Source organism: Xiphophorus couchianus, chromosome 8 (genome assembly GCF_001444195.1).
Source record: "Xiphophorus couchianus chromosome 8, X_couchianus-1.0, whole genome shotgun sequence".
NCBI classification, from domain to species: domain Eukaryota; kingdom Metazoa; phylum Chordata; class Actinopteri; order Cyprinodontiformes; family Poeciliidae; genus Xiphophorus; species Xiphophorus couchianus.
In genome coordinates, this window is record NC_040235.1 from 14,283,674 (window position 1) to 14,303,042 (window position 19,369).

The 19,369-nt window shown below is 37.0% G+C and overlaps 2 protein-coding genes across 5 annotated transcripts; one reads left to right on the forward strand and one right to left on the reverse strand.

Moving 5' to 3' along the window:
* Positions 1–4,554, forward strand: LOC114149319 (prisilkin-39-like). Its single transcript, XM_028025087.1, has 2 exons — positions 1–110; positions 581–4,554. The coding sequence occupies exon 2, from the start codon at positions 584–586 to the stop codon at positions 2,057–2,059; it is 1,476 nt and encodes a 491-aa protein (XP_027880888.1). The 5' UTR covers positions 1–110; positions 581–583; the 3' UTR covers positions 2,060–4,554.
* Positions 4,555–7,211: 2,657 nt separating this feature from the next.
* Positions 7,212–19,369, reverse strand: LOC114149321 (calsenilin). 4 transcript variants are annotated; one of them, XM_028025090.1, is made up of 10 exons: positions 19,174–19,369; positions 15,737–15,911; positions 14,264–14,266; positions 10,179–10,303; positions 9,450–9,519; positions 9,159–9,229; positions 8,176–8,283; positions 7,993–8,097; positions 7,764–7,826; positions 7,212–7,685 (listed from the first exon to the last, which is right to left on the reverse strand). In XM_028025090.1, exons 1-10 carry the CDS (start codon positions 19,177–19,179, stop codon positions 7,638–7,640), a joined length of 774 nt encoding a protein of 257 aa, XP_027880891.1. In that variant the 5' UTR covers positions 19,180–19,369; the 3' UTR covers positions 7,212–7,637. The 4 variants fall into 4 exon arrangements, with proteins under 4 accessions (XP_027880891.1, XP_027880892.1, XP_027880893.1 ...); XM_028025091.1 differs by lacking the exon at positions 14,264–14,266; XM_028025092.1 differs by lacking the exons at positions 14,264–14,266; positions 15,737–15,911.

Sequence of the window (19,369 nt, forward strand, 5' to 3'; positions counted from 1 at the left end):
CCTGAGCACATAAACCCACCCAGATCAGAAGCAACGGCTACAGGCGGAGAACAACAAACGCAGTGTTATTGAATTACGAAAGAAGCGCAACCAGAAGCCATCAATCTACAGTAAGTAAATCTAAGATGCGTTAACCTAATCGTGCTATGTTTGTTTTCATGATTTGTCCCTAATGAGGAAATAAAGCGACGCTGTCAGTTTTATTATAAGGACAGAATAAATTATGCAGTGATGGTTACTCAGTGATACGTCCTTAGCAACTATGGATGTTGTATTTACATAACACAAATCTTTCTGTTTGTAATCAACCAAAGCGTGAAAGAGCAACGAGGTTGATCTGCTTCGACGTAGCCTACTTGAAATTCAGTTATCACATTAAGGCCGTGTATCCCATTAGGGCCTACAGTTACTATGGAGTCCCGTTAGTCAGGGTGGCTTAAATATAAAAACAAGATTATCATTTTCTTTAACCCTTATTAAAGGGTTAATATTATCATATTGTTCAAAATGTTACAAAAAATAGAGCAAACAATATCTGTTTTGTAATTTCTAATTGCTTTGTTTTACTTCTCTCCTTAAGGCTATGATGGGGCAGTTTTTAAGAATTGGACTTCTGTCCCTAATTATTATGTTGCTGCTGAATTTTGAGTCAACTTGTGCTAAAAGAGGCAGCAGCAGCAGCAGCAGCAGCAGCAGCAGTGGAAAGAAATCCACAACGTCCAGCCGAGGGAGTGGAACCCAATCAAAGCCATCAAACTCTCAGCCCGGAAACTATCCTCGACAGCAGAGCCCCAATCGCGACACCAATCCATATCCTGCTGGAGGTAGTTACCCATACCCTGGAAATAAGAATACGAATCCAGGTGGGCAAGCCAGGCAAAATCCACCAAGTTATCCAGGAGCAGGGAGCAACCCAAATCAGTATCCAGGAGGGAATCCTGCTGGAGGTTACCCTGCAGGAGGATACCCTAATCAACCAGGAAGAGGCAATTATCCAAATCAAAACCCAGCAGGAGGCTACCCCGCAGGCGGATACCCTGCAGGAGGATACCCTAATCAACCAGGAAGAGGAAATTATCCAAATCAGAACCCAGCTGCTGGAGGCTACCCTGCAGCTGGTGGATACCCTGCTGGAGGATACCCTAATCAACCAGGAAGAGGAAATTATCCAAATCAATATCCAGCTGGTGGAGGCTATCCAGCGGGTGGATACCCCAACCAAGGCAGAGGAGGGTATCCTAACCAGTACCCTGCTGGAGGGAATTATCCCAATCAGTACCCCGGAGCAGCAGGTGGCTACCCAGGTGGTTACGGCGGTGGTTATGGTGGAGGTTACGGTGGAGGTTACGGTGGTGGCTATGGTGGAGGAGCAATTGGCGGTTACCCTAACTGGAACCCAAATAATAAAATCCTCAGCCCAAGGTTCGGTGGCGGAGGTTATGGATATGGTGGCTCCCATGGCATGGGAGGATCTCCTTTCTCTCGTTCTGTGCAGGGCATGGGAATTCAGCCCAAATCAACAGGCTTTGCCAAAAAAGCCATGGTAGCAGCAGGTGTCGGTGCATTAGCTGGAATGGCCGTCGGTTATGGGCTAGGGCGCTTCCCTCGACCACATTTTGCCTTCCGTAACCCCGAAGAAGAATACTATTACAACAACTACATGTACCGGCATTATGGGACCAAGTCAACAGATGAAAAAGACTATGGGCGGGACTATGTCTACAAGCCTCCTCCACGGGCCAAGACCTACGAGACCTACATGAATGAATGCAGGAATCGCACTGACCTCCTCAAAGACCAAGGCTCATCGAATAGTGGAGCAACTGATGAAGAGAACGACACCGTGAGCATTGAGGAAATTGGGTACCCAGCCCTGATCGACCAAGTCAAGTCCCGCCGCTGCGTGGAGGAGTACATGAAGTACTCTGCACAGTTTATGGAGAAACGAAAGTTTGAACAACGGCAACAGCCAAGAGGTAGCGCTCCTATGAGCAATGGGGTGATGCAGCTTTTCACATCCGGCTTCGTGCTTCTGTCCAGCATGCTACTACTGCAGTGAGGAAGAAGAAAAAGATTCCTTTCAGCCACACCCCAAATAGATTTTCCCTGCTTCCATTATAGCTGTAACAGTAACAGCCTGTGTATCTAATCTTTACAGTCGAAGCGATTGCTTATAGATTGTTAGTAAATTTTTCTGCAAAAGTAGTGTAATCTGGATTAAGTTTTAAATACACTGCTCTTCAGAATATATTTAATTTATGGCACTTTTTGTTTTTAATCCTTAATGCTTGGTGAAGAGCAAAACCTCTCATGGAATTGATGGTATAAATTATTAATATTGAAAATAGATATGCTGTATTGTTTGTCAAAATCTGTTTGAGTAAATCAATTTGTGGAGTGATTTCTAAATTATGTAATTAGTGTATTATATATCTTTAAGAGGAATCCTTTTTGACAGAATATATTTCCATTTTAGCTGTTGAGATTTCCCTTTTCTCTTCTCTTGCAAGACTTTGCTCTTACATAAGTTTGTGTATGGAAAAAAAAAGGAGGTCACAGCTGTGAGGAAATGGTTCAAATAAAGCACTTGACTGGAAACACTTGACTGCCCTCCTGATCCCACTAAAGCCAAATCAACACTCACAGGAATAAAAAAAAAAAAAGCAATTTTTGCCGAGAGGAGTGTTATAAAGAAAGAATACATACATTTTCAATGTATGCACTCAATATGTATGCATAATAGTGTAGTGAAAGATGCACTGAGAAATTAGAAAATGCAGTTTTTAGCATAATTAGCCCTGATGATTTTCTGATCAGTGAATGCAGCAAAACTAAATACCTGGTCAAGCACTCTTTGTTGCGGAACTTGATTTTGTGGGAGGAAGTTGGATGTATTGAACAGTTTCTTTTCTTTGGAAGCCTATGAGGTGTTCATTCAAGCAGCAAAAGAGAGCTTGACTGTGGTTGTACTGGTCATTCACCATGTTCTACCTTTTTTTTCCTTCTGCTCAGAAGCATATAAAAAACAGAAATTGGACATTTTGACAAACTAAATGGGTAAATTGACTTGGAAAGCAAATACTCGAGTTATAAGGCTGTTAGGTTTTACTCTCATGAAAGATGCTGGATGTAGAAATGCTTTCAAGTCTTTTCGCAACTTCCAAATTAGGTCTACATTCTCAATAGAGTAAGCACAGTTAGCTTTTACAAGAGCTAATGGCTAATATTAAATACTAAAGACGATTTAAAAAGTCAACTCCAAGGTAATTTTGTCTTTATTTTAAAATAGTGAAATCCTGTTTTACAGCAGGATTTTGCTTCCAAGTCTAGAGAAAAATAATATGAACTGAATCAGCTAAACTGGTATCAGTAGATCAAAGTTTTGCAAAAACTGGAAATCAGACATAAATTTCTAATCTGCGCGTCTTCAGAAATTAGCTACAAATTCAGAATACATAGCCTAGAATTATGAGATAAATGTAGTGAAAATAAATGTACACTATGAATGTAGTGTGTTGTGTGGAAACTGTGTCAACTCTCATTACAAGTTGTCGTTGATTTTAAACCTTCTGTACTGCAAAGGTCTGAAACCTTTCTGTGTAAAAATGACTTTCTTTCTCAGCTTTATCCATCTCGGACATCTTGTTTGACTTCTGCTAGCTTGCTGTGACTCCCTGTTCTTCATCTTTTAAGCTTTTGATAAAAAAAGGAGAGATCAGTTTGCAATGTCACTATGCTTCCTGCAGCTATCGTGAATGCTTTGTGCGCTGTTCGGTAATAATGTTGGATGCTTTTAATCTGCACATTTAGAACATTTCTAACTTTATAGTTGTCCCAGGTAATCTCTGAATATTGTGTATCTTCAGAGAGGAAGTGGAGGCAATGTTGCTGAGAAAGTTGTATAATATACCCAGCATGAGTTGTTAGTTTTATAGTAATTATTGTCCCTGTGCACATGGATATATTTATCCCGGCTTACCTTATTGTCGAAAACCTAAGTCATCGTCTATTTGGTCTTGATTTTGTACAAATATCTTCCTGTATGCATCTGCATTTTTTAACACAGTGACATAGTCATTTTTCAGGCCTTGCTAACGTTGTAAATAATTTATTTGGTTTTACTCTAACCTCTATTATCACAGTTTAAGTATCTCAATAGGCTTTTCTGTCCTCAAGATGAGTTGAACAATGTTGTTAAATAATTCAACTTTTACTTTCTTAAACAAATTGTTCTCTGTTTCCATAATTGTATGTGTCCCTGTGTATGGATATTAAATGTCCCTTTGTTTTTTTTTTCAATCCATCATCTTTTTACATTTAACAAATAAATTCTCTGCTTGATTTTGACCAGTTTTGGTGAGTAAAATTTATCTGAATAAAACTTTGTCTTCAGAGCATGAAGATTTCTCCTGCTGAATATCTGTAAAGTGCACTTATTTCCCCTCCGGACATCAAATGGCAATTATTTGTCATCATTTTGACTCACAGGTGTAAACATTTTACCATAGCTTGTCATGGATGTTTATGTCTTAAATAAATTCACTTTAAAAATTATTCCTGTGTCTTAGTATACAGTCAGATCTGACTCATTGTCTTTTATATCTCATTACTTAAGGAAAAAGGTTATGAGCACAGAAAGGGAACACATTTACATGAACCAAAATATTACTTATTTTAATATCTATTGATTTAGAGCACTGACTCACTGACATTTTTCTATTTTTATTTACTTATTTTACTATGGAATAAAGAATCTTTATTTACCATCCGTAGTTCGGTTCAGATTTGGCAAATAATTGTAATTTTTAAAAACCAGAGCAGATCTACATATATTTAGACACCTAAAAGCCAAGCATGAGTTGAAATGAACGGCAGGAAAATTTTTGAAAAAGAAGATTTGTAAGAAATCTATACAGTGTCAAAGGAAACAGGCCTTTAGTTGCATGGATTGATCAAACGGCAAAAAAATAAATAAAAGAAAAATCCTCTCGCTCTATACTGAACAATTAGTTGTGACAGGGATGTTCATTATTTGGGGACTTTAAAGTGTGAAACTTTATATTACTTGATGTTATTCTTCAGAAAACCATTTATTTTTATGAAGGTGGTTATTGTTTTAAATGCAATCACTGAAATACTGGGGGACTTGTGTTTGTAGAATGTACACAAGAATATGCAATGACAGAAAATCCTAGAAAATCTGACTGCTATATCAGTCCTGAAATAATTTTTACAGCTATTTCCTTGCATACGTAAAACAATCAGACCATACAATGCAAGAAACAGCAGGAAGGATTCTTTATTGAAAGCTTCAGTTGCTTATTTCACTTCAGATCAGAGCTCACAATAAGCAGTGATTAGATTAAATGTCTCTGATCCAGCTTACTGTAAGAAAAGGCACCAGATGTCCTAGTCTGAGAAAGAAATTTGTCCCTGTACTAGGAGCAGATCCTCTAACAAAGACTCTCCAGAGAGACTGGTTGTTGTATCTTTGGGTTTCCTGGTAATAAGGTTGTTGATGTTGTTCTGTCTTGTGGTTGTGATGGTTTCCAGTCCCGTGCTTTGGTTTGCCGAGGATGCCCAGTCCGTACCCTGTCCCCGTTCCTCCCAGCATGCCTGCTGCTGCCGCTCCTGCCCACTTCAGGCCCTTCTTGGAGAGGCCTCGGCCTTGGGAGGGGGACGCTTTGTCGCCATCACCTTTACCGTGACCTCGGGAGCTGCCTCCTCTCTTGCTGAGCGACCCGGGGCACAAAGCAGCTGTGAGCAGCATCACTACCCAGAATGAAAGTAGCTTCAGCTGAACACCCATCATTGGAAAGCTGCAAAAAAACATCAGTCACAGTTCGAACAAACTTGCAGGATGTAGCCTTAAATTTCAAAACTACTTTAATTAGGTTGATATTGAACTCTTTATTTGTTTTTGTACATGACGGAGAGGACATATGTCTGTTGGCAGGTGTTCAAACTGGCTTTTGATTTATTGTTACTGCACAAACAAAGTCCTACACTCCCCTCTGCTAACACAGCAGAGATCCAGAACCGTCCACTGCATGCTCTGTCAACACTGGGAGGTTCTGTGATGCAGATTTCTCCTTTTCATATTGGAGTTGTTTTACTTTCCTCTTCTTCTTATCAACAATTAAATATTATATCACATATGGTGCATGTAATATAGAAATAGAATAGTTCTAAAATTTAAAAAAGTGAATAGAAGTGTTTACAGCTCTAAAACACTCAGACCTCATGCTTGGTGTTGCTTTAAAACTGAAAGCTTGCCAAGGAAACGTTCCCATTTTCTAATAAATTTAAAATAGAGAATTGAAAAATTAGAAGTGTTTTTATTCCCCACATTTGTAGTTTGATTCTACTGGATTTAAACTTTGTGGTAATAGGATGAGTGTAATATATATTTTTTTCATTTAATGGGAAAAAAAGATACCTTACCTTCCTGTCTTGTTCCACAAATTGGTTCTGATGCTGCAGTTGTGGTCTCTGTTCAAGCAACACTTACAGTGCAGCAGAGCAGCACTTTGGCTTTCATTATCACCTCCATACCATCACCCAGCATCCAGCTAAGCCCCGCCCCCAAAAACAAACTCATATGTTCAACAACAGGCCTACAGGACAGCCTCAATGCTTCTGCTGATGCAGGTGAATCCCCCCCTTATAGGCTAAATGAAAAGCTGTTCCATTATGTGGGCTGAAATATATAAAACAAATTAGTAAAATAAATTATTATTTGAAATAAGTTAATACCTTTAAGGCCAGATTTACATGACAGCTTGTGAGAAGTGATTAAAACATATAGTTTCCATCAAGTTGTCTCATTGAGGGAGAGTATATCAGACGGCAAAATGGACTTTAGACCCAAGTTTAGTGAGTAGTCAATCAGCACCAAATACTAGAGAATCATTTCAAATTCCTCATCTGAAGTGTTTTTTTTTTAAATCTTCCAGAATAAGATGGATAACTGCGCCTGGAAGAGTGAGGAATTTAAATATTTTTCAAGCCTGGATAAGTATTGGAAAAAATAACCGGGTGTAAAACAATATTTGTATTTGAAAAATTGACTTCCTTTCTTATCCATCCATCTAGGAAATGAGGGGCACGTGAGAAGCATGTGGCAAATTTCCTCCCAAAAACACAGTTTAGACATAAAACAGGCAGATGTGCTTCCCAGCATAACATAAACAAATCCAGGACACCACAACAAAGTTTAATCACCACAGTGTTATTTTATAATAAAGTATTCTCACGCACTTACATTTCAAAGAACATAAAAAAAAGACAACAAATTCTTTGTTTGCATCCAAAGTGTTTTTATCACATGCTTTTCAACTCCAGGAAAACATTCATGCACATCTTGAAATGAGGATGCTTTTCATATTTTTATATATATATATATATATATATAAAACATTTTCATGCAAAAAAACATAGCTTTTAAAGTGATGTGGTGGATACTGCACAGTTCTTTGCATGTTCACATTTTACAGGAACGGTTTCCTAGTTTATATAAACATGTGTCCTAAGTGTTTTCTTGCCAAAAATCATCTCTGTTAGAATACAATTGGCATTACTTCAGAGTAAGAGCTTGAAGGAAGAAGCATTATAAGGTCCAATTTTCTTTGCAGAAACTAAATGACGTTCTCAAAGAGCTGCATGGAAGCCATTATATTTTCATCCTGTTGAGAGAAAGAAAAACAACATGGATTTAGGTGATTATTACCTATCCAATTTTGTCAGTTTGTTGATTATTTTACCCTTTGGCAGGTTTCTATGAATTCATCTATTGTCACAACTCCATCCCTGTTTCGATCCATTTTCTAACAAGTAAAAAAAGAGATTTGTTCACTCAAGAAATGGAATAAAAGTGGGCATTAGAAAAGCGTTTTGAAGTTCAGCTAATTTTGACACAAATCAAAACTCCTCTGACTAGAAATAGATGTAAAATTGGAATCTAATGATAAAAAATATGTTGTCTTAGTTCACCTGGAAGAACTTCTCCACATGCTCAAACGGGGAATCATCTCGTACGCTGGGTAAGGTATACCTGCCCATCATGTCATATATGGAGGTCATTATTGCTAACATTTCCTGCAGGAGAAAAATGAAAAGACAGATGAACAATGAACTACAGTGTATCTAGTTTGGGAACTTTTTCGCAACTGTTACCTCCTTTGTAATGTAGCCGTCTTTGTTGATATCATAAAGATTAAAAGCCCAGCGAAGTTTCTCTGTAACAGAGCCTCGAAGCAAAACAGACAGTCCTAACACAAAATCCTGTGAAGGAGATTGAAATGTTTTCTATAAGCAACAAGGCCCTGCAAAAGTATTCATCACTCTTGGACGTTTCCACCTTTTGTCAAATTACAACCCTGTACTTTGATGCATTTTAGTGGGATTTTATATGATAGACCAACACAAAAAATCACTTCTAAATTGTGATTTAAGTGTTTGATGCATAAAAGTCTTAAAAGTTAGGCAGATGTATGTGTGCAGACCTGCCTCAGAACAAATGGTCATCTGCCACGTCCGACTGCTTGAGGATGCAGACTTTAGACTGAGGTAAAACTTAACTTGCAGCATGACAAAGACAATAACATATTGTACTTTCACAGGTACAATGAAAGAATACAGCTGCATTACTGGTCAAACACACCTGAATAAAAATAAATGATCATCTTCCTCTGAATTTACTAGTTGGTAAAATTGTTTTGAAGCAGATCCATATTTGAAGGCTACAAAATCATGACATCTGAGACTTTTGGTTTAGATTAAAGTGTAATCATGTTTAATTAAGAATGGCCTAGTCCAATCCAGGCCTTAATCCAAATCAAAATGTGTGAAAATAATTTAAAGCTCATAGAAGTTCGCTATTCAATTGGACTGAGCTTGAGTTATTTTAAAGTAGATGGAGGGCAAAAAAGTTTTATATGTTCCAAGTCTGTGCAAAACTAGTGGAACCTACAGATCATAAGACTCACAGCCACACAATTTGCAATTATTTACTGTTTTGTGTTGGTGAAACATATGCAATTTCCCTAAAACATGTTGAATTTAACAAATGCTTGCTTTAATACTTTTGCAACATCCTGGATCACTACTTAAATAGTTGTGAATTTAACCAAAGCTGCAGCCGCTGCTGACACACTCACCTCAAATCGGATGGAACCGTTTCTGTCCATGTCGAATGCATTGAACAAAAAATGAGCATATGTGGTTGCATCTGAAAGAAAATGAGATATTAAAATTCAAAAACCAATGCCCTGGTTTGACAAAACGTTATGTACAGGGTATTCTCATGGTACAGAAAACAAAACTGTTATGCTACACTGTTAGGTTAGTAAAGGAAACTAAGGAAAAATTAAGTATATGAAAAGCACCTTTAAAATTATTATTTTAGTGTTTACATTTTACATTTTAAAAGTCAGATTATATATGGTTACCTCCTTGAGGGAAGAATTGTGAGTAGATGGTTTTGAATGTTTCTTCATCTACTAACCCACTGGGACATTCCTGTTGACAGGGAAACAAGTTTCTATGAAGAAGATATGCTTAGAATTATTATTATATTTATTTCACTTACTTGATTTAATCATCACTAAATTATTCGTACTTCTGAACAGACTGACACTGCCTCCTCTGGCAGAAATGTATAAAAAGTTTTAAAATAAACTGAACTGTTATTGAAGTGGCACAATCTCCCAACCTCCCAATGAAATGTTTAGAAAACTCTGTACTGTATGTTTAGCACCAAAATTCACACATTAATAATTAATAAGAGAATTCATACAGAACAGATTCAACTTATATTTCTTAAACACATATTAGTAACCCATAACTTCATCTCTCCATGGGGAATAAAAGTGAGGTGACTTCCCTTAGCCACTGTTCATAATGGGTAACACTGGAGAACATACAGTATCAGTCAAATTAGGCAGATAGAGGCTTATTTTCACAACTCATAAAGAAAACTAAAATAAATACTGAAACCCCTAACTTTAAAAGTGTTAGATATATTATATTTTGTTGTTTTTTTGTGCAGATTTTTTTTCAAAGGTGTCAAAAATTCTGTGGAATCTGGTAAAAAATCACATTTGAAAAGTTACCCACTCAAAAAAACAAAACAAACTGAAATGTAATTACACACAAATATCTAAAAACGTTTCCCCTACATTTTTGAAGCCCCTGTAAAGCGACTGGAGCTCCTTCCTGGTGAACTGGGTCTGGGCTTGGAGCTGGTCGAGGCCCTCTGGCTGGTGCCGCACCATGGAGAGCTCAAGGTCACCGTCACTGGTCTCTGCCGGACAGAATCAGACAAAACAAGGGGAGGACAGGAGAAAGAAAAGAGGGAGGAAACAGCGGTAAGACCAGAAAGAAAGAAAAAAAAAAGAAAGGAAGGAAGGAAAGACTCGGGAAGAAGGCAAAACACTGGAAAACCAAAACGAGAAAAAGCACCCACCATCTTTTAGGAAACATAACAGGAAGTTGAGAACAATGGTGGAGAGAGAAGAAACGAGGGATGAGGAAATGGATGAGAAGCAGAGTGGCATAAGACAATGAACAGTTTGAGACAAGAGAATGACACCAATAAAATGAGATGAAATAATTTGTTGAGTTTGAAAGAGGGGCAAAATTAGGGGAACTTGTAGGTACATAAAAAAAATATAATGCTGAGATGAATGAAAATAAATTATGAGTGCATAAACATAGTTAACTAACCTCCTCATTGTGGACACCTGGCAGTCACACACATACTCTGGTGAAGGTTTTTATTTGGATTAGACTTTGTTTGCATTATGAAGGACAAAAAGTGTCACAATTACATAAACGAATAGGGTGGAAATGCCACTGCTCCTGTTATCAATATGATTCTTAGCCTGACTTGCCATGCAGTTTAATCAATCATTTGCTCCATTTGATAAACTGCAATGTGAGTTACAGCACAGCAAATATTTAGTGCCAAAGTATCACAATAAAATAGATAAATAAGTCAAAATGATTTACATGAGAAATCTTAAATAAAACTCTAAATAAGTAAATAATAAATTTGAAACTTAAATGCTGAAATTTTAATAATTAAAGCATTACTCATTCTGAATTTTTTAATTGACAGTCCTATTTTACAGCACTAAGCCATACATTTAATTTATTTAGCAGTCTTAAACAAAGTACTTCGTCTGCAGTTTAGAAATTCTGCAAGGTAACCACTCAAATGTTAAGGACTATTTTATGAACAACAGTGACATAGGGAAATATGAAATAATAATAAAACAGTACATTTTTACATTTTCATTTGATTTTCACATTTTATATTCAGATTTCCCATTTAATTATCTATGATTTTACAATTTATTAAAAATATGCATACTTTATATAGTTTTATTTAAACTACTACCTGTATAAATATTGTATTTATTTGACATTATTTGTGAACCATGGCTCATAAATAATGTTTTTGCTCAAAAAAATATTTTTTTTGAGAAAAACTATGCATACACAATCAATAAAAGTATGTATATATATTTATACTTCATAGATGCCATAAGTTTTAGATTTTGATATTTCTACATTTATTATTGGCACATTTAAATAATTCTGACTTTATACACTTATAATTTATGGAATTGATTCATGTCCTGTTTTGATTATAATATATATAAAACATTTCATGATATTGGTTTTATATCTATGACCTTGTATCACCTTTGGCATGTGATGTTTGCTAGGTGACACATTTATCAGCGCCACCTGCATGACAATTAGATGTCCACAATGTAAAAAAGGTTCAGTCGCACTAATACAAGCTAGTGTGAGTAGAAGTTTAGGAGGATTACATTAGTCAATGGCAGGAAATTAATCGGATGATGATGGAGCTACTCACCGTCTTTACAATGATTTCACACATGAATAGATTTGAACAAGACAAAGAAGAGGTGAGGAAGATGGCGAAGGAATGAGAGGGAAAGAAAAGAAATATGAGATAAAAATGCAACTTTTACAAAGCGAACACATTAAACATATGCAAATAAACATCTGTTTTTAATTAGGATAGCTTAATGAAAACATTCAAAATGTAGAAATATAAAGAAGATACATTCTGCAGGAGACGTAAGTGGAAATATTTTATTAGCAAAATATTTGGTTTAAATCAGAAAAAAATCTCTATAAATGTAACAAGGTTGTATCATTACATTGCAACACAGTTAAGAAATACTCAAAATTCACCCTACTCTTACCTTCCAGTGACAAAGGCTCCCAAATCCCAAACTGTTTGAGAACAACAATAAAAAGTCCAACAACAACAGCAATGGCAATTACTTCCATTCCGTCTAAACCCATTATTCACTTATATTAGATGTCAGCTCTGAAAATGCTGCTGGAATAAAAAATGCAAACATGAAAAAAAAAAGTTAAAAGTAGCGTCTCTTTTTCTGAACTGACTAATCTATTGATCCAGCTTTTTCTTAGAAGAATATCACCTGCTGCCTACCATCTCCTTCATCCATCAAGCTCCATCAGTTCATCAGACATTGCACCAGCATCAGCAGCTATGAACTGATTCGCACCAGTGACCAGCCGAGAAAAAGGATAACACATGAATGGGGAACATTCATGCTGCCCAAGTTCGACAAGTTTGACTAGGGCACCTCAGAAAAAACAAGTCAGAAACTCCGATCACCAAAAAAAAAAAAAAAAAAGTCCAAAGTTGTCCTAATTTGCAAAAACATCCATCTGAGCCTCATTTCCAGGTTTAGCTCCAGTTGTCTGCTGTGAAGCAGGTGTGCACATGTGTGTTTAAGGGTGGTGCCAGTGAGGATAGGAAGTTCTTGGTGAAGGAATTTCTTTACTAATGGTCTGTGACTTTATGAGCCCCGTCATTTCAGTGATGCAAACTGTAAAACCAAGCATTGATCCACTTCTGCTGATGGTTGGATTTGAGTAGCACTTAGTGCAAATGAGCCTGTGTATTGCTGCCTGTATCTCCACACTTGGTCAGTGATAGACTCAGTAAGTAAAGTGGTTTTAATCACATGCAAGCAAATATCAGACGTTTGTGACTGGGTATTTTTTAATGCGATAAAACTGGATGGTGGAATATTCAAGTTGTGAAGGTTTACTTCAGAAAAGTCAATATAGTGCTGCATGTATTACCAGAGGCTGAATAGTTGCGTAAATAAAGTATTTTACACATGTGCACAAACGTTTTGATCAGGGTAGGTTTGCAACACAGTGCAAGTGAAGAAGAATGTGGGGATAGTTCGCAACTGATGAGTCTGCAAAACTTAATGGACTCAGTTTAAGTATCGGGGAGTGCTAATCAATCAATGGGAGTTAAAATATTGGTCAGAGAAAGTGTGCAGCATATGCATTTTGACGCAGGATTTATGTATCTTTGAAGTTTCACCAGTATTGGTCAGCTAACTTGTGTCTCATCCATTACAAAGTATGATAAACTAAAAGAAAACCTTGCCAAAATCACAAAGAAATATTAGTATATGATATTTTTATAGCATTTTAGTAGCACAGATGCAAAAGATCTCAACGGAAATGCAGTTTTGCTACATTTATATAGAATTTTGAAGATAGTACCACGTCTTAGCTGTCACATCAAATATATCCCACACCAAAGTATAAAACTGCATAATCCCACAGTTATTGTTTTGTCGAATGTTCTCACCATCCTGTTCTTCTTTCAACTAAGTTTTCCATATTGTCTTTGCCAGTTTTATTTATAAAGTATTACTAAAGCAAAGTGCTGCACATAACTGCCTGCATTAAAAGGAAAAACATCAAAATATGACAAGACTGATAAAAGATTAAACACAATAAAACTAATTAAAATGAACAAGGTCAAATTAAGTCTTTACTGGTGCTTGAGTGCAACACTATTGAGTTTAGCTGCTTTGTCCTTCAGGCACCACAAAACAGAGAGATACAGTATCTGTTAAATATGCAGGATCTGAACTTATATAAATATATAAAAATAAAGCAACAACGTGTTGTTTAATGTACCTCAAGTGCTGACCCACCTTTTCTTCTATTAAATACAAATGGAAAGCAGTGAATTAAACATGCAAAGATACAGGCAGAGCAGTCTTCGGCCTCATCACCAGGATTTAATGGCTGCAGAGAAAGCAGCATTAAAGCTAAAAGGCTAATCTAGTTTATCTATCACAAGCAGTCACTTCTCATCTCATAATGAACTTTCTTTTTGCTGAACTTTTGGGTTTCTGGTTTCATTTTATTTTCACAACACCGTCTTCCATAAAAAAGCTCAAGAATGCAACATTTCAGTTTCAAACAGGTTTCATTAAACCTCAAACTGAAAAGGACAAAAAGCAAAATAATGATTTGTTTCCTCTATTTTCAAAAAGACAAAACAAACCTGTCAGGCTAACAAAAACTTTGCATGCCTTTTGGTTTTTACTAGCATGCTTTTCTTCCTATATCTGGTTGTGGACGGATTCTTTTACTCTGTTTCAGTCCAAAAGATACAGTTTTCTTTCTGTTCTCTTCCAGTCAATTGGCCTTGAAGATGAAGAGTGAATGAATAGATGCTCTTAAGTTTAAAAACCACTAGATGGCGACAAAGTAATTATAATGTGGCGAGAAAGTTGTCTCGCAAAAATAAACCTTTACATCAATTTTGTGCAGTTCAAGTTCCAGATTTGTAAATCTACTGTAGATTTACTTGTAAATAAAATATATAAGTATATTTATTAACTATTTTCGGTCTGCTTGGTTATATAGTTTTTAGTTTCTGAAGACACTTTAAAGGCTAAACAGTTAGCCGATTAGCTTCCCACATTGTTTTCTTGAATGTATAATTTCTCGCGGCTTTTATTATATGCTGCGTCTTGTAAAAGTATTTATGATGCATTAACTTTATCACACTTTGTCTTATTACAACCACAAAGTTTCATACATTTTATTGGGATTTTACATGATAGACCACTATTAGTGTAGTGGAAGGAAAATGTTATGGTTTCCATTTTTTTCACAAATGAAAAAACTGAATCAATACTCAATAGAAATCCCTTTAGTGGCAATTACAACCCATATTTGTTGGAAATGTCTTCACTAGTTTTGCACCAGTAGGATACATACAGAACAAATCCTAAAGTTTGCAGATGGAACAAAGTGTGGAAAAGTTCAGGGTGTTTTGCCAAGCTCTATAAGTACTGAAGATGCCATTAAGTAAAATTACATAGAAATATCAAATTAAGGCAAATGTGATACTTGTGAGACAAGGTGAGATAAGTCCGTGACAGCATGTCTGCAGAGAAGCATGGTGTCAATAATTTAAATAAACCCAATGGGAGTGGCTTGGTAAAGATACATTCAAATAAAAATGAGGATACCTTTATTTTTTGCTTGAAAGAATAAAAATGCACTAACAGCAGTGAGTTAAGAATGTAAAGTGAAGTTTTTTTTGCTTTTAATTCAGGAACTCTGCGATTCATTCCCTGACAGAAATAAGTTAAAGCTTAGAAAAGGTGGGATTAGATGCCAGAAAATATTTTTCAAAGCTCTTAACATTGAAAGTGAAGGAGGATGGTGTGCAATGTTGAATTTAAAATATGAAAAGCTGAAGCAGATCCTACAAAATTGATGCATTCTGTAGGAAGGTGTACACCTCTACTGTAATATTCCTACTCTGCACTCTGGCCTGTGATGTTTTATCATTCAGGGCATCAGTCTGCTCTGATGTCCTCCCCTGTGTCTCTACCTGGCCCTTGCTGCGTGGTGCTGGCGATTATCCACTTGACGAGGCAGCACTTCATCAGCGATTTGCGTGAAAGCCGGGGTCTCTGCCACTTTGAGCCATCTGTTTGTCCCCCTGGGCTGGGATCTTTGCCATTGGCATCAGGGAGCAAATCGCCGTCCACAGCCTTCTTCTCTGCCTGCAGAAGAGAACCAAACTAATCTCCTGATTTGGTGTGACTCTACATTGACACATTGACTATTATTTAATTACAAATTACTTTGATGTGATATTACAGAAAGTTGGTGAGGAACCCTCATGATAACAGCTTCTCCATTATGGAGATCCTGAAATCTTTTGTACGATTGGCAGCAGATAACATTCTGATGGTTCTGACTCTGAAATGCATACCTACAACCAGGGGCGGAGCGTCAGGGGGGTGGCAGAGGGCAGAATATGACTTCAGGGATCCAACCCTTTATCCCGTCTGATGAGAGCTGGAGAAAGTGAACCCTCTCTTGTTGAATATGGTGTATGTAGGATTTTATAATATGGTGCCCCAGTAGATTATATAATAGGTTGCCCCAGTCTGTCATGACAACAATTTTTAATAAGTTGTCCCAAAAGTTATTGCTATAAGCAATATAAAACTGTTGTTTTGAGACCAGTTTCAAGCAATAACTTGAAAATGGTCAAGTTATTACTTGAGAAGAAATTCAAGAACAAATTCCCAAAGATCAATAAACTTTAAATTCTAATGAACATTTAACACTGGAATAGAAAAACATTTTAAATATCCAAAATAAATGAACAAAACAACAGAAACAACATCCATCCATCCATCCATTTATCCCTAGTGCGGCCAGGAGGGGTGCTGGTGCCTATCTCCAGCTAACGAGAGAGAGACGGAGTACACCCTGGACAGGTCGCCAGTGTGTCGCAGGGACAGAAACAACAAATAAAATGAATTATGAAGTCTCTGTTAACAAAACTGCCCTTCAAAAAATGGCCAATTTGAATTGAATACACAAGACTGAAGATTTTTTGTCATCCAGCATTTGGTAGAAAGAGAGAGGGAAAACAGAAAAATGATAAATTATACAAATGGATTTTGTTTTAATTTATCGGGCCATTAATTGGCTTATTGCCTACAGATCTACATGGTACAGAATCAGAACAAATCTGAAAGCACGGAGAGTAGCAGAGTCAGCGCACAGCTTTGGCTATTTTAATCACATCATTACACACAAAATCTGGGTGTAATGATGGACTCAGGGTCATGAAGTGGAGTGTTTGGTGGTGAGGAGAAACACGGTTGGACACAGGTTGAAGTGCAAACATGATGGTTTAATGGAAATCAGACAGAACACAAAAAATCCAGGCAGCACAGGTGAGCAGCATCAATCGCTCTGACTCTGTTAGCAACTGGTATATGAATTTGACAACTGACATAAAACCTCTGACAAAAGATGAGGACCTGACAGGGAACAAGAGACACAGGTGGGTATAAATACACAGGAAAAGTAATCAGGGGAAACAAGGAACAGTTGGGAGCAATCAAGGGGTAGACGAGACACAGAAACTAAATTGACACAGAAAACCAAAAGAAAACCTGAACTTTCAGAGACACAATAGGGACAATTACAAAGTCAGCCTTCTGTCATCTAAAAAACATTTCTGGTATTAAAGGACTAATATCCCAATAAGATCTTGAGAAACTCATCCATGAGTTTATTTTTAGTCACATTGATTACTGCCAGTGTCTTCTCAGGTCTGCCTAAAAAAGTCAATAAGACAGCTACTGCTGATCCAGAACGCTGCTGCTCATGTTCTCACCAAACCCAGTCCTCACGCTGGTCCCCTATAGCTCAAAGAATAGTGTTTTATTAGTTTATAAATCACTGAATAGTTTAGCACCAAAATACATTATGGCTCTGTTGCTATTGCACCAACCTTCCAGACCTCTCAGGACTTTGGTTCATGTCTACTCTGCATCCCCAGAACAAAAATATGGAGCCTCAGCATTTGGTTTTTACGTCCCTCTGATCTGGAACAAGCTTCCAGAAAACAGCAAACCTACTGAAACAAATCTTCAGATCGAGTCTAGAACTCCACTTGTTTAGAGTTGCTTTGGATTGATGTTAACTGGACCATCATTTTTATCTGGATTCTAATTGTTCCTTATGTTCTCATATTATTCCACTGCAAAATAATGTTTTTTTCTTTATTTTTTAAAATGTTTTTATCATATAAAGCACTTTGAATGTTCTTGTTGCTAAATGTGCTGTATAAATGAGATTGCCTTGTCTTGATTTAAAAATAATAAAGCTAACAGCTAGATGTCTTGATAAAAGACAAAACTGCTGTTTGGAGAGCGTCTTGGTCCCCCTTGTCACCCTGTTTGAATACAGAGACAGTGCAGCATCCAGTGTGTTGCTCAATAATTTACACACCTTTAAACTCCATCAATAAAAGATCAAAGTTACAGCTGCTGTGTTGAGGTGTGTGATGACTCCGACTTTGTGAACGATGACTAAAAGCAATGCTTGATGAACCCTCCAAATCTTCTTGAAAGGTAACCATCATGCACCTGTGCAAACGTGTAGTCATGCCACCCACACGATTATTCTTAAAAATGCATGAAGAGCAAAGTGAAGTCTCATACATTTATGCAGCACAGATCCATGTGAACAGTCTGAAAAGCATCTAAATGACTTAAGTTTTGCAATCAAAATTTATTTTTATGTCAGCAACATGTTTTAATACCACAATAATACTTGTGCTTAAATGTAGGAAATATACAAAATTACATCCTATGTCCTACAGAAGATATCTAAATTTTTCTGCAGCTGCTTTCCAGGAAGCTTTGGTTTAAAATAGAAAAAGGTTTATCATCAACAGACGTGTTGCACTGTGACATTCTCCAGGAAATCATCTGACGGGTTATGAACTCAGTGGGAAACGGACCACTGCTGATCTTCACATATGGTACAGAATGATTTTGCCCACATGGAGCTTCTGTCACGATCTCTGTCGCCATATGCAGACTTTCAGTTTCTCATTAAATTTCCTTTTTGTTTTTACCTCTGCATTCTGACATGTTTTCACTTACCTAATCACGATTTGGCATTTTACTCTTGTTTTCAGATACTTAAAAAAACACAACATCTGCCCTTGAATGAAATCTCAAATCTAACACTTTTCTTCTTGCAACTTCAAATTCAAGCACATCTACAAAAAGTTTACACTTACAATGTTTTCTAACTTTTTATCGTGAAAAGTTGACCACTTTAAGTTGTATACAAATACGTTTGTCCCTAAAGTTGATTCAAGGTACTTTATTTTGAAGTGATAAATCCCAAACCAAAACAGGGCTCTCATAAATAACTAAAACATCCATCCACATGCTGCTTGAATCTTAATCGGTAACATGTAAAAAAAGTGACAAATTCCTCCTGTACCTGCATTGCGTCTGGATTTTAGATGCTCCTTTGAAGAAAAGTCGCTTACAGCAGCCCTCCTCCTCCTGACGACCCTCACTGAACTGCAGCAGCAGCTTCAGCTTCATCAGACAGACAGCGGATATTTAAAGGAGGAGCAGAGCTGCTCACACTCCGGCTAGAGGATCAGCGTCGTAAAGCTGTGACAGTCAGATGG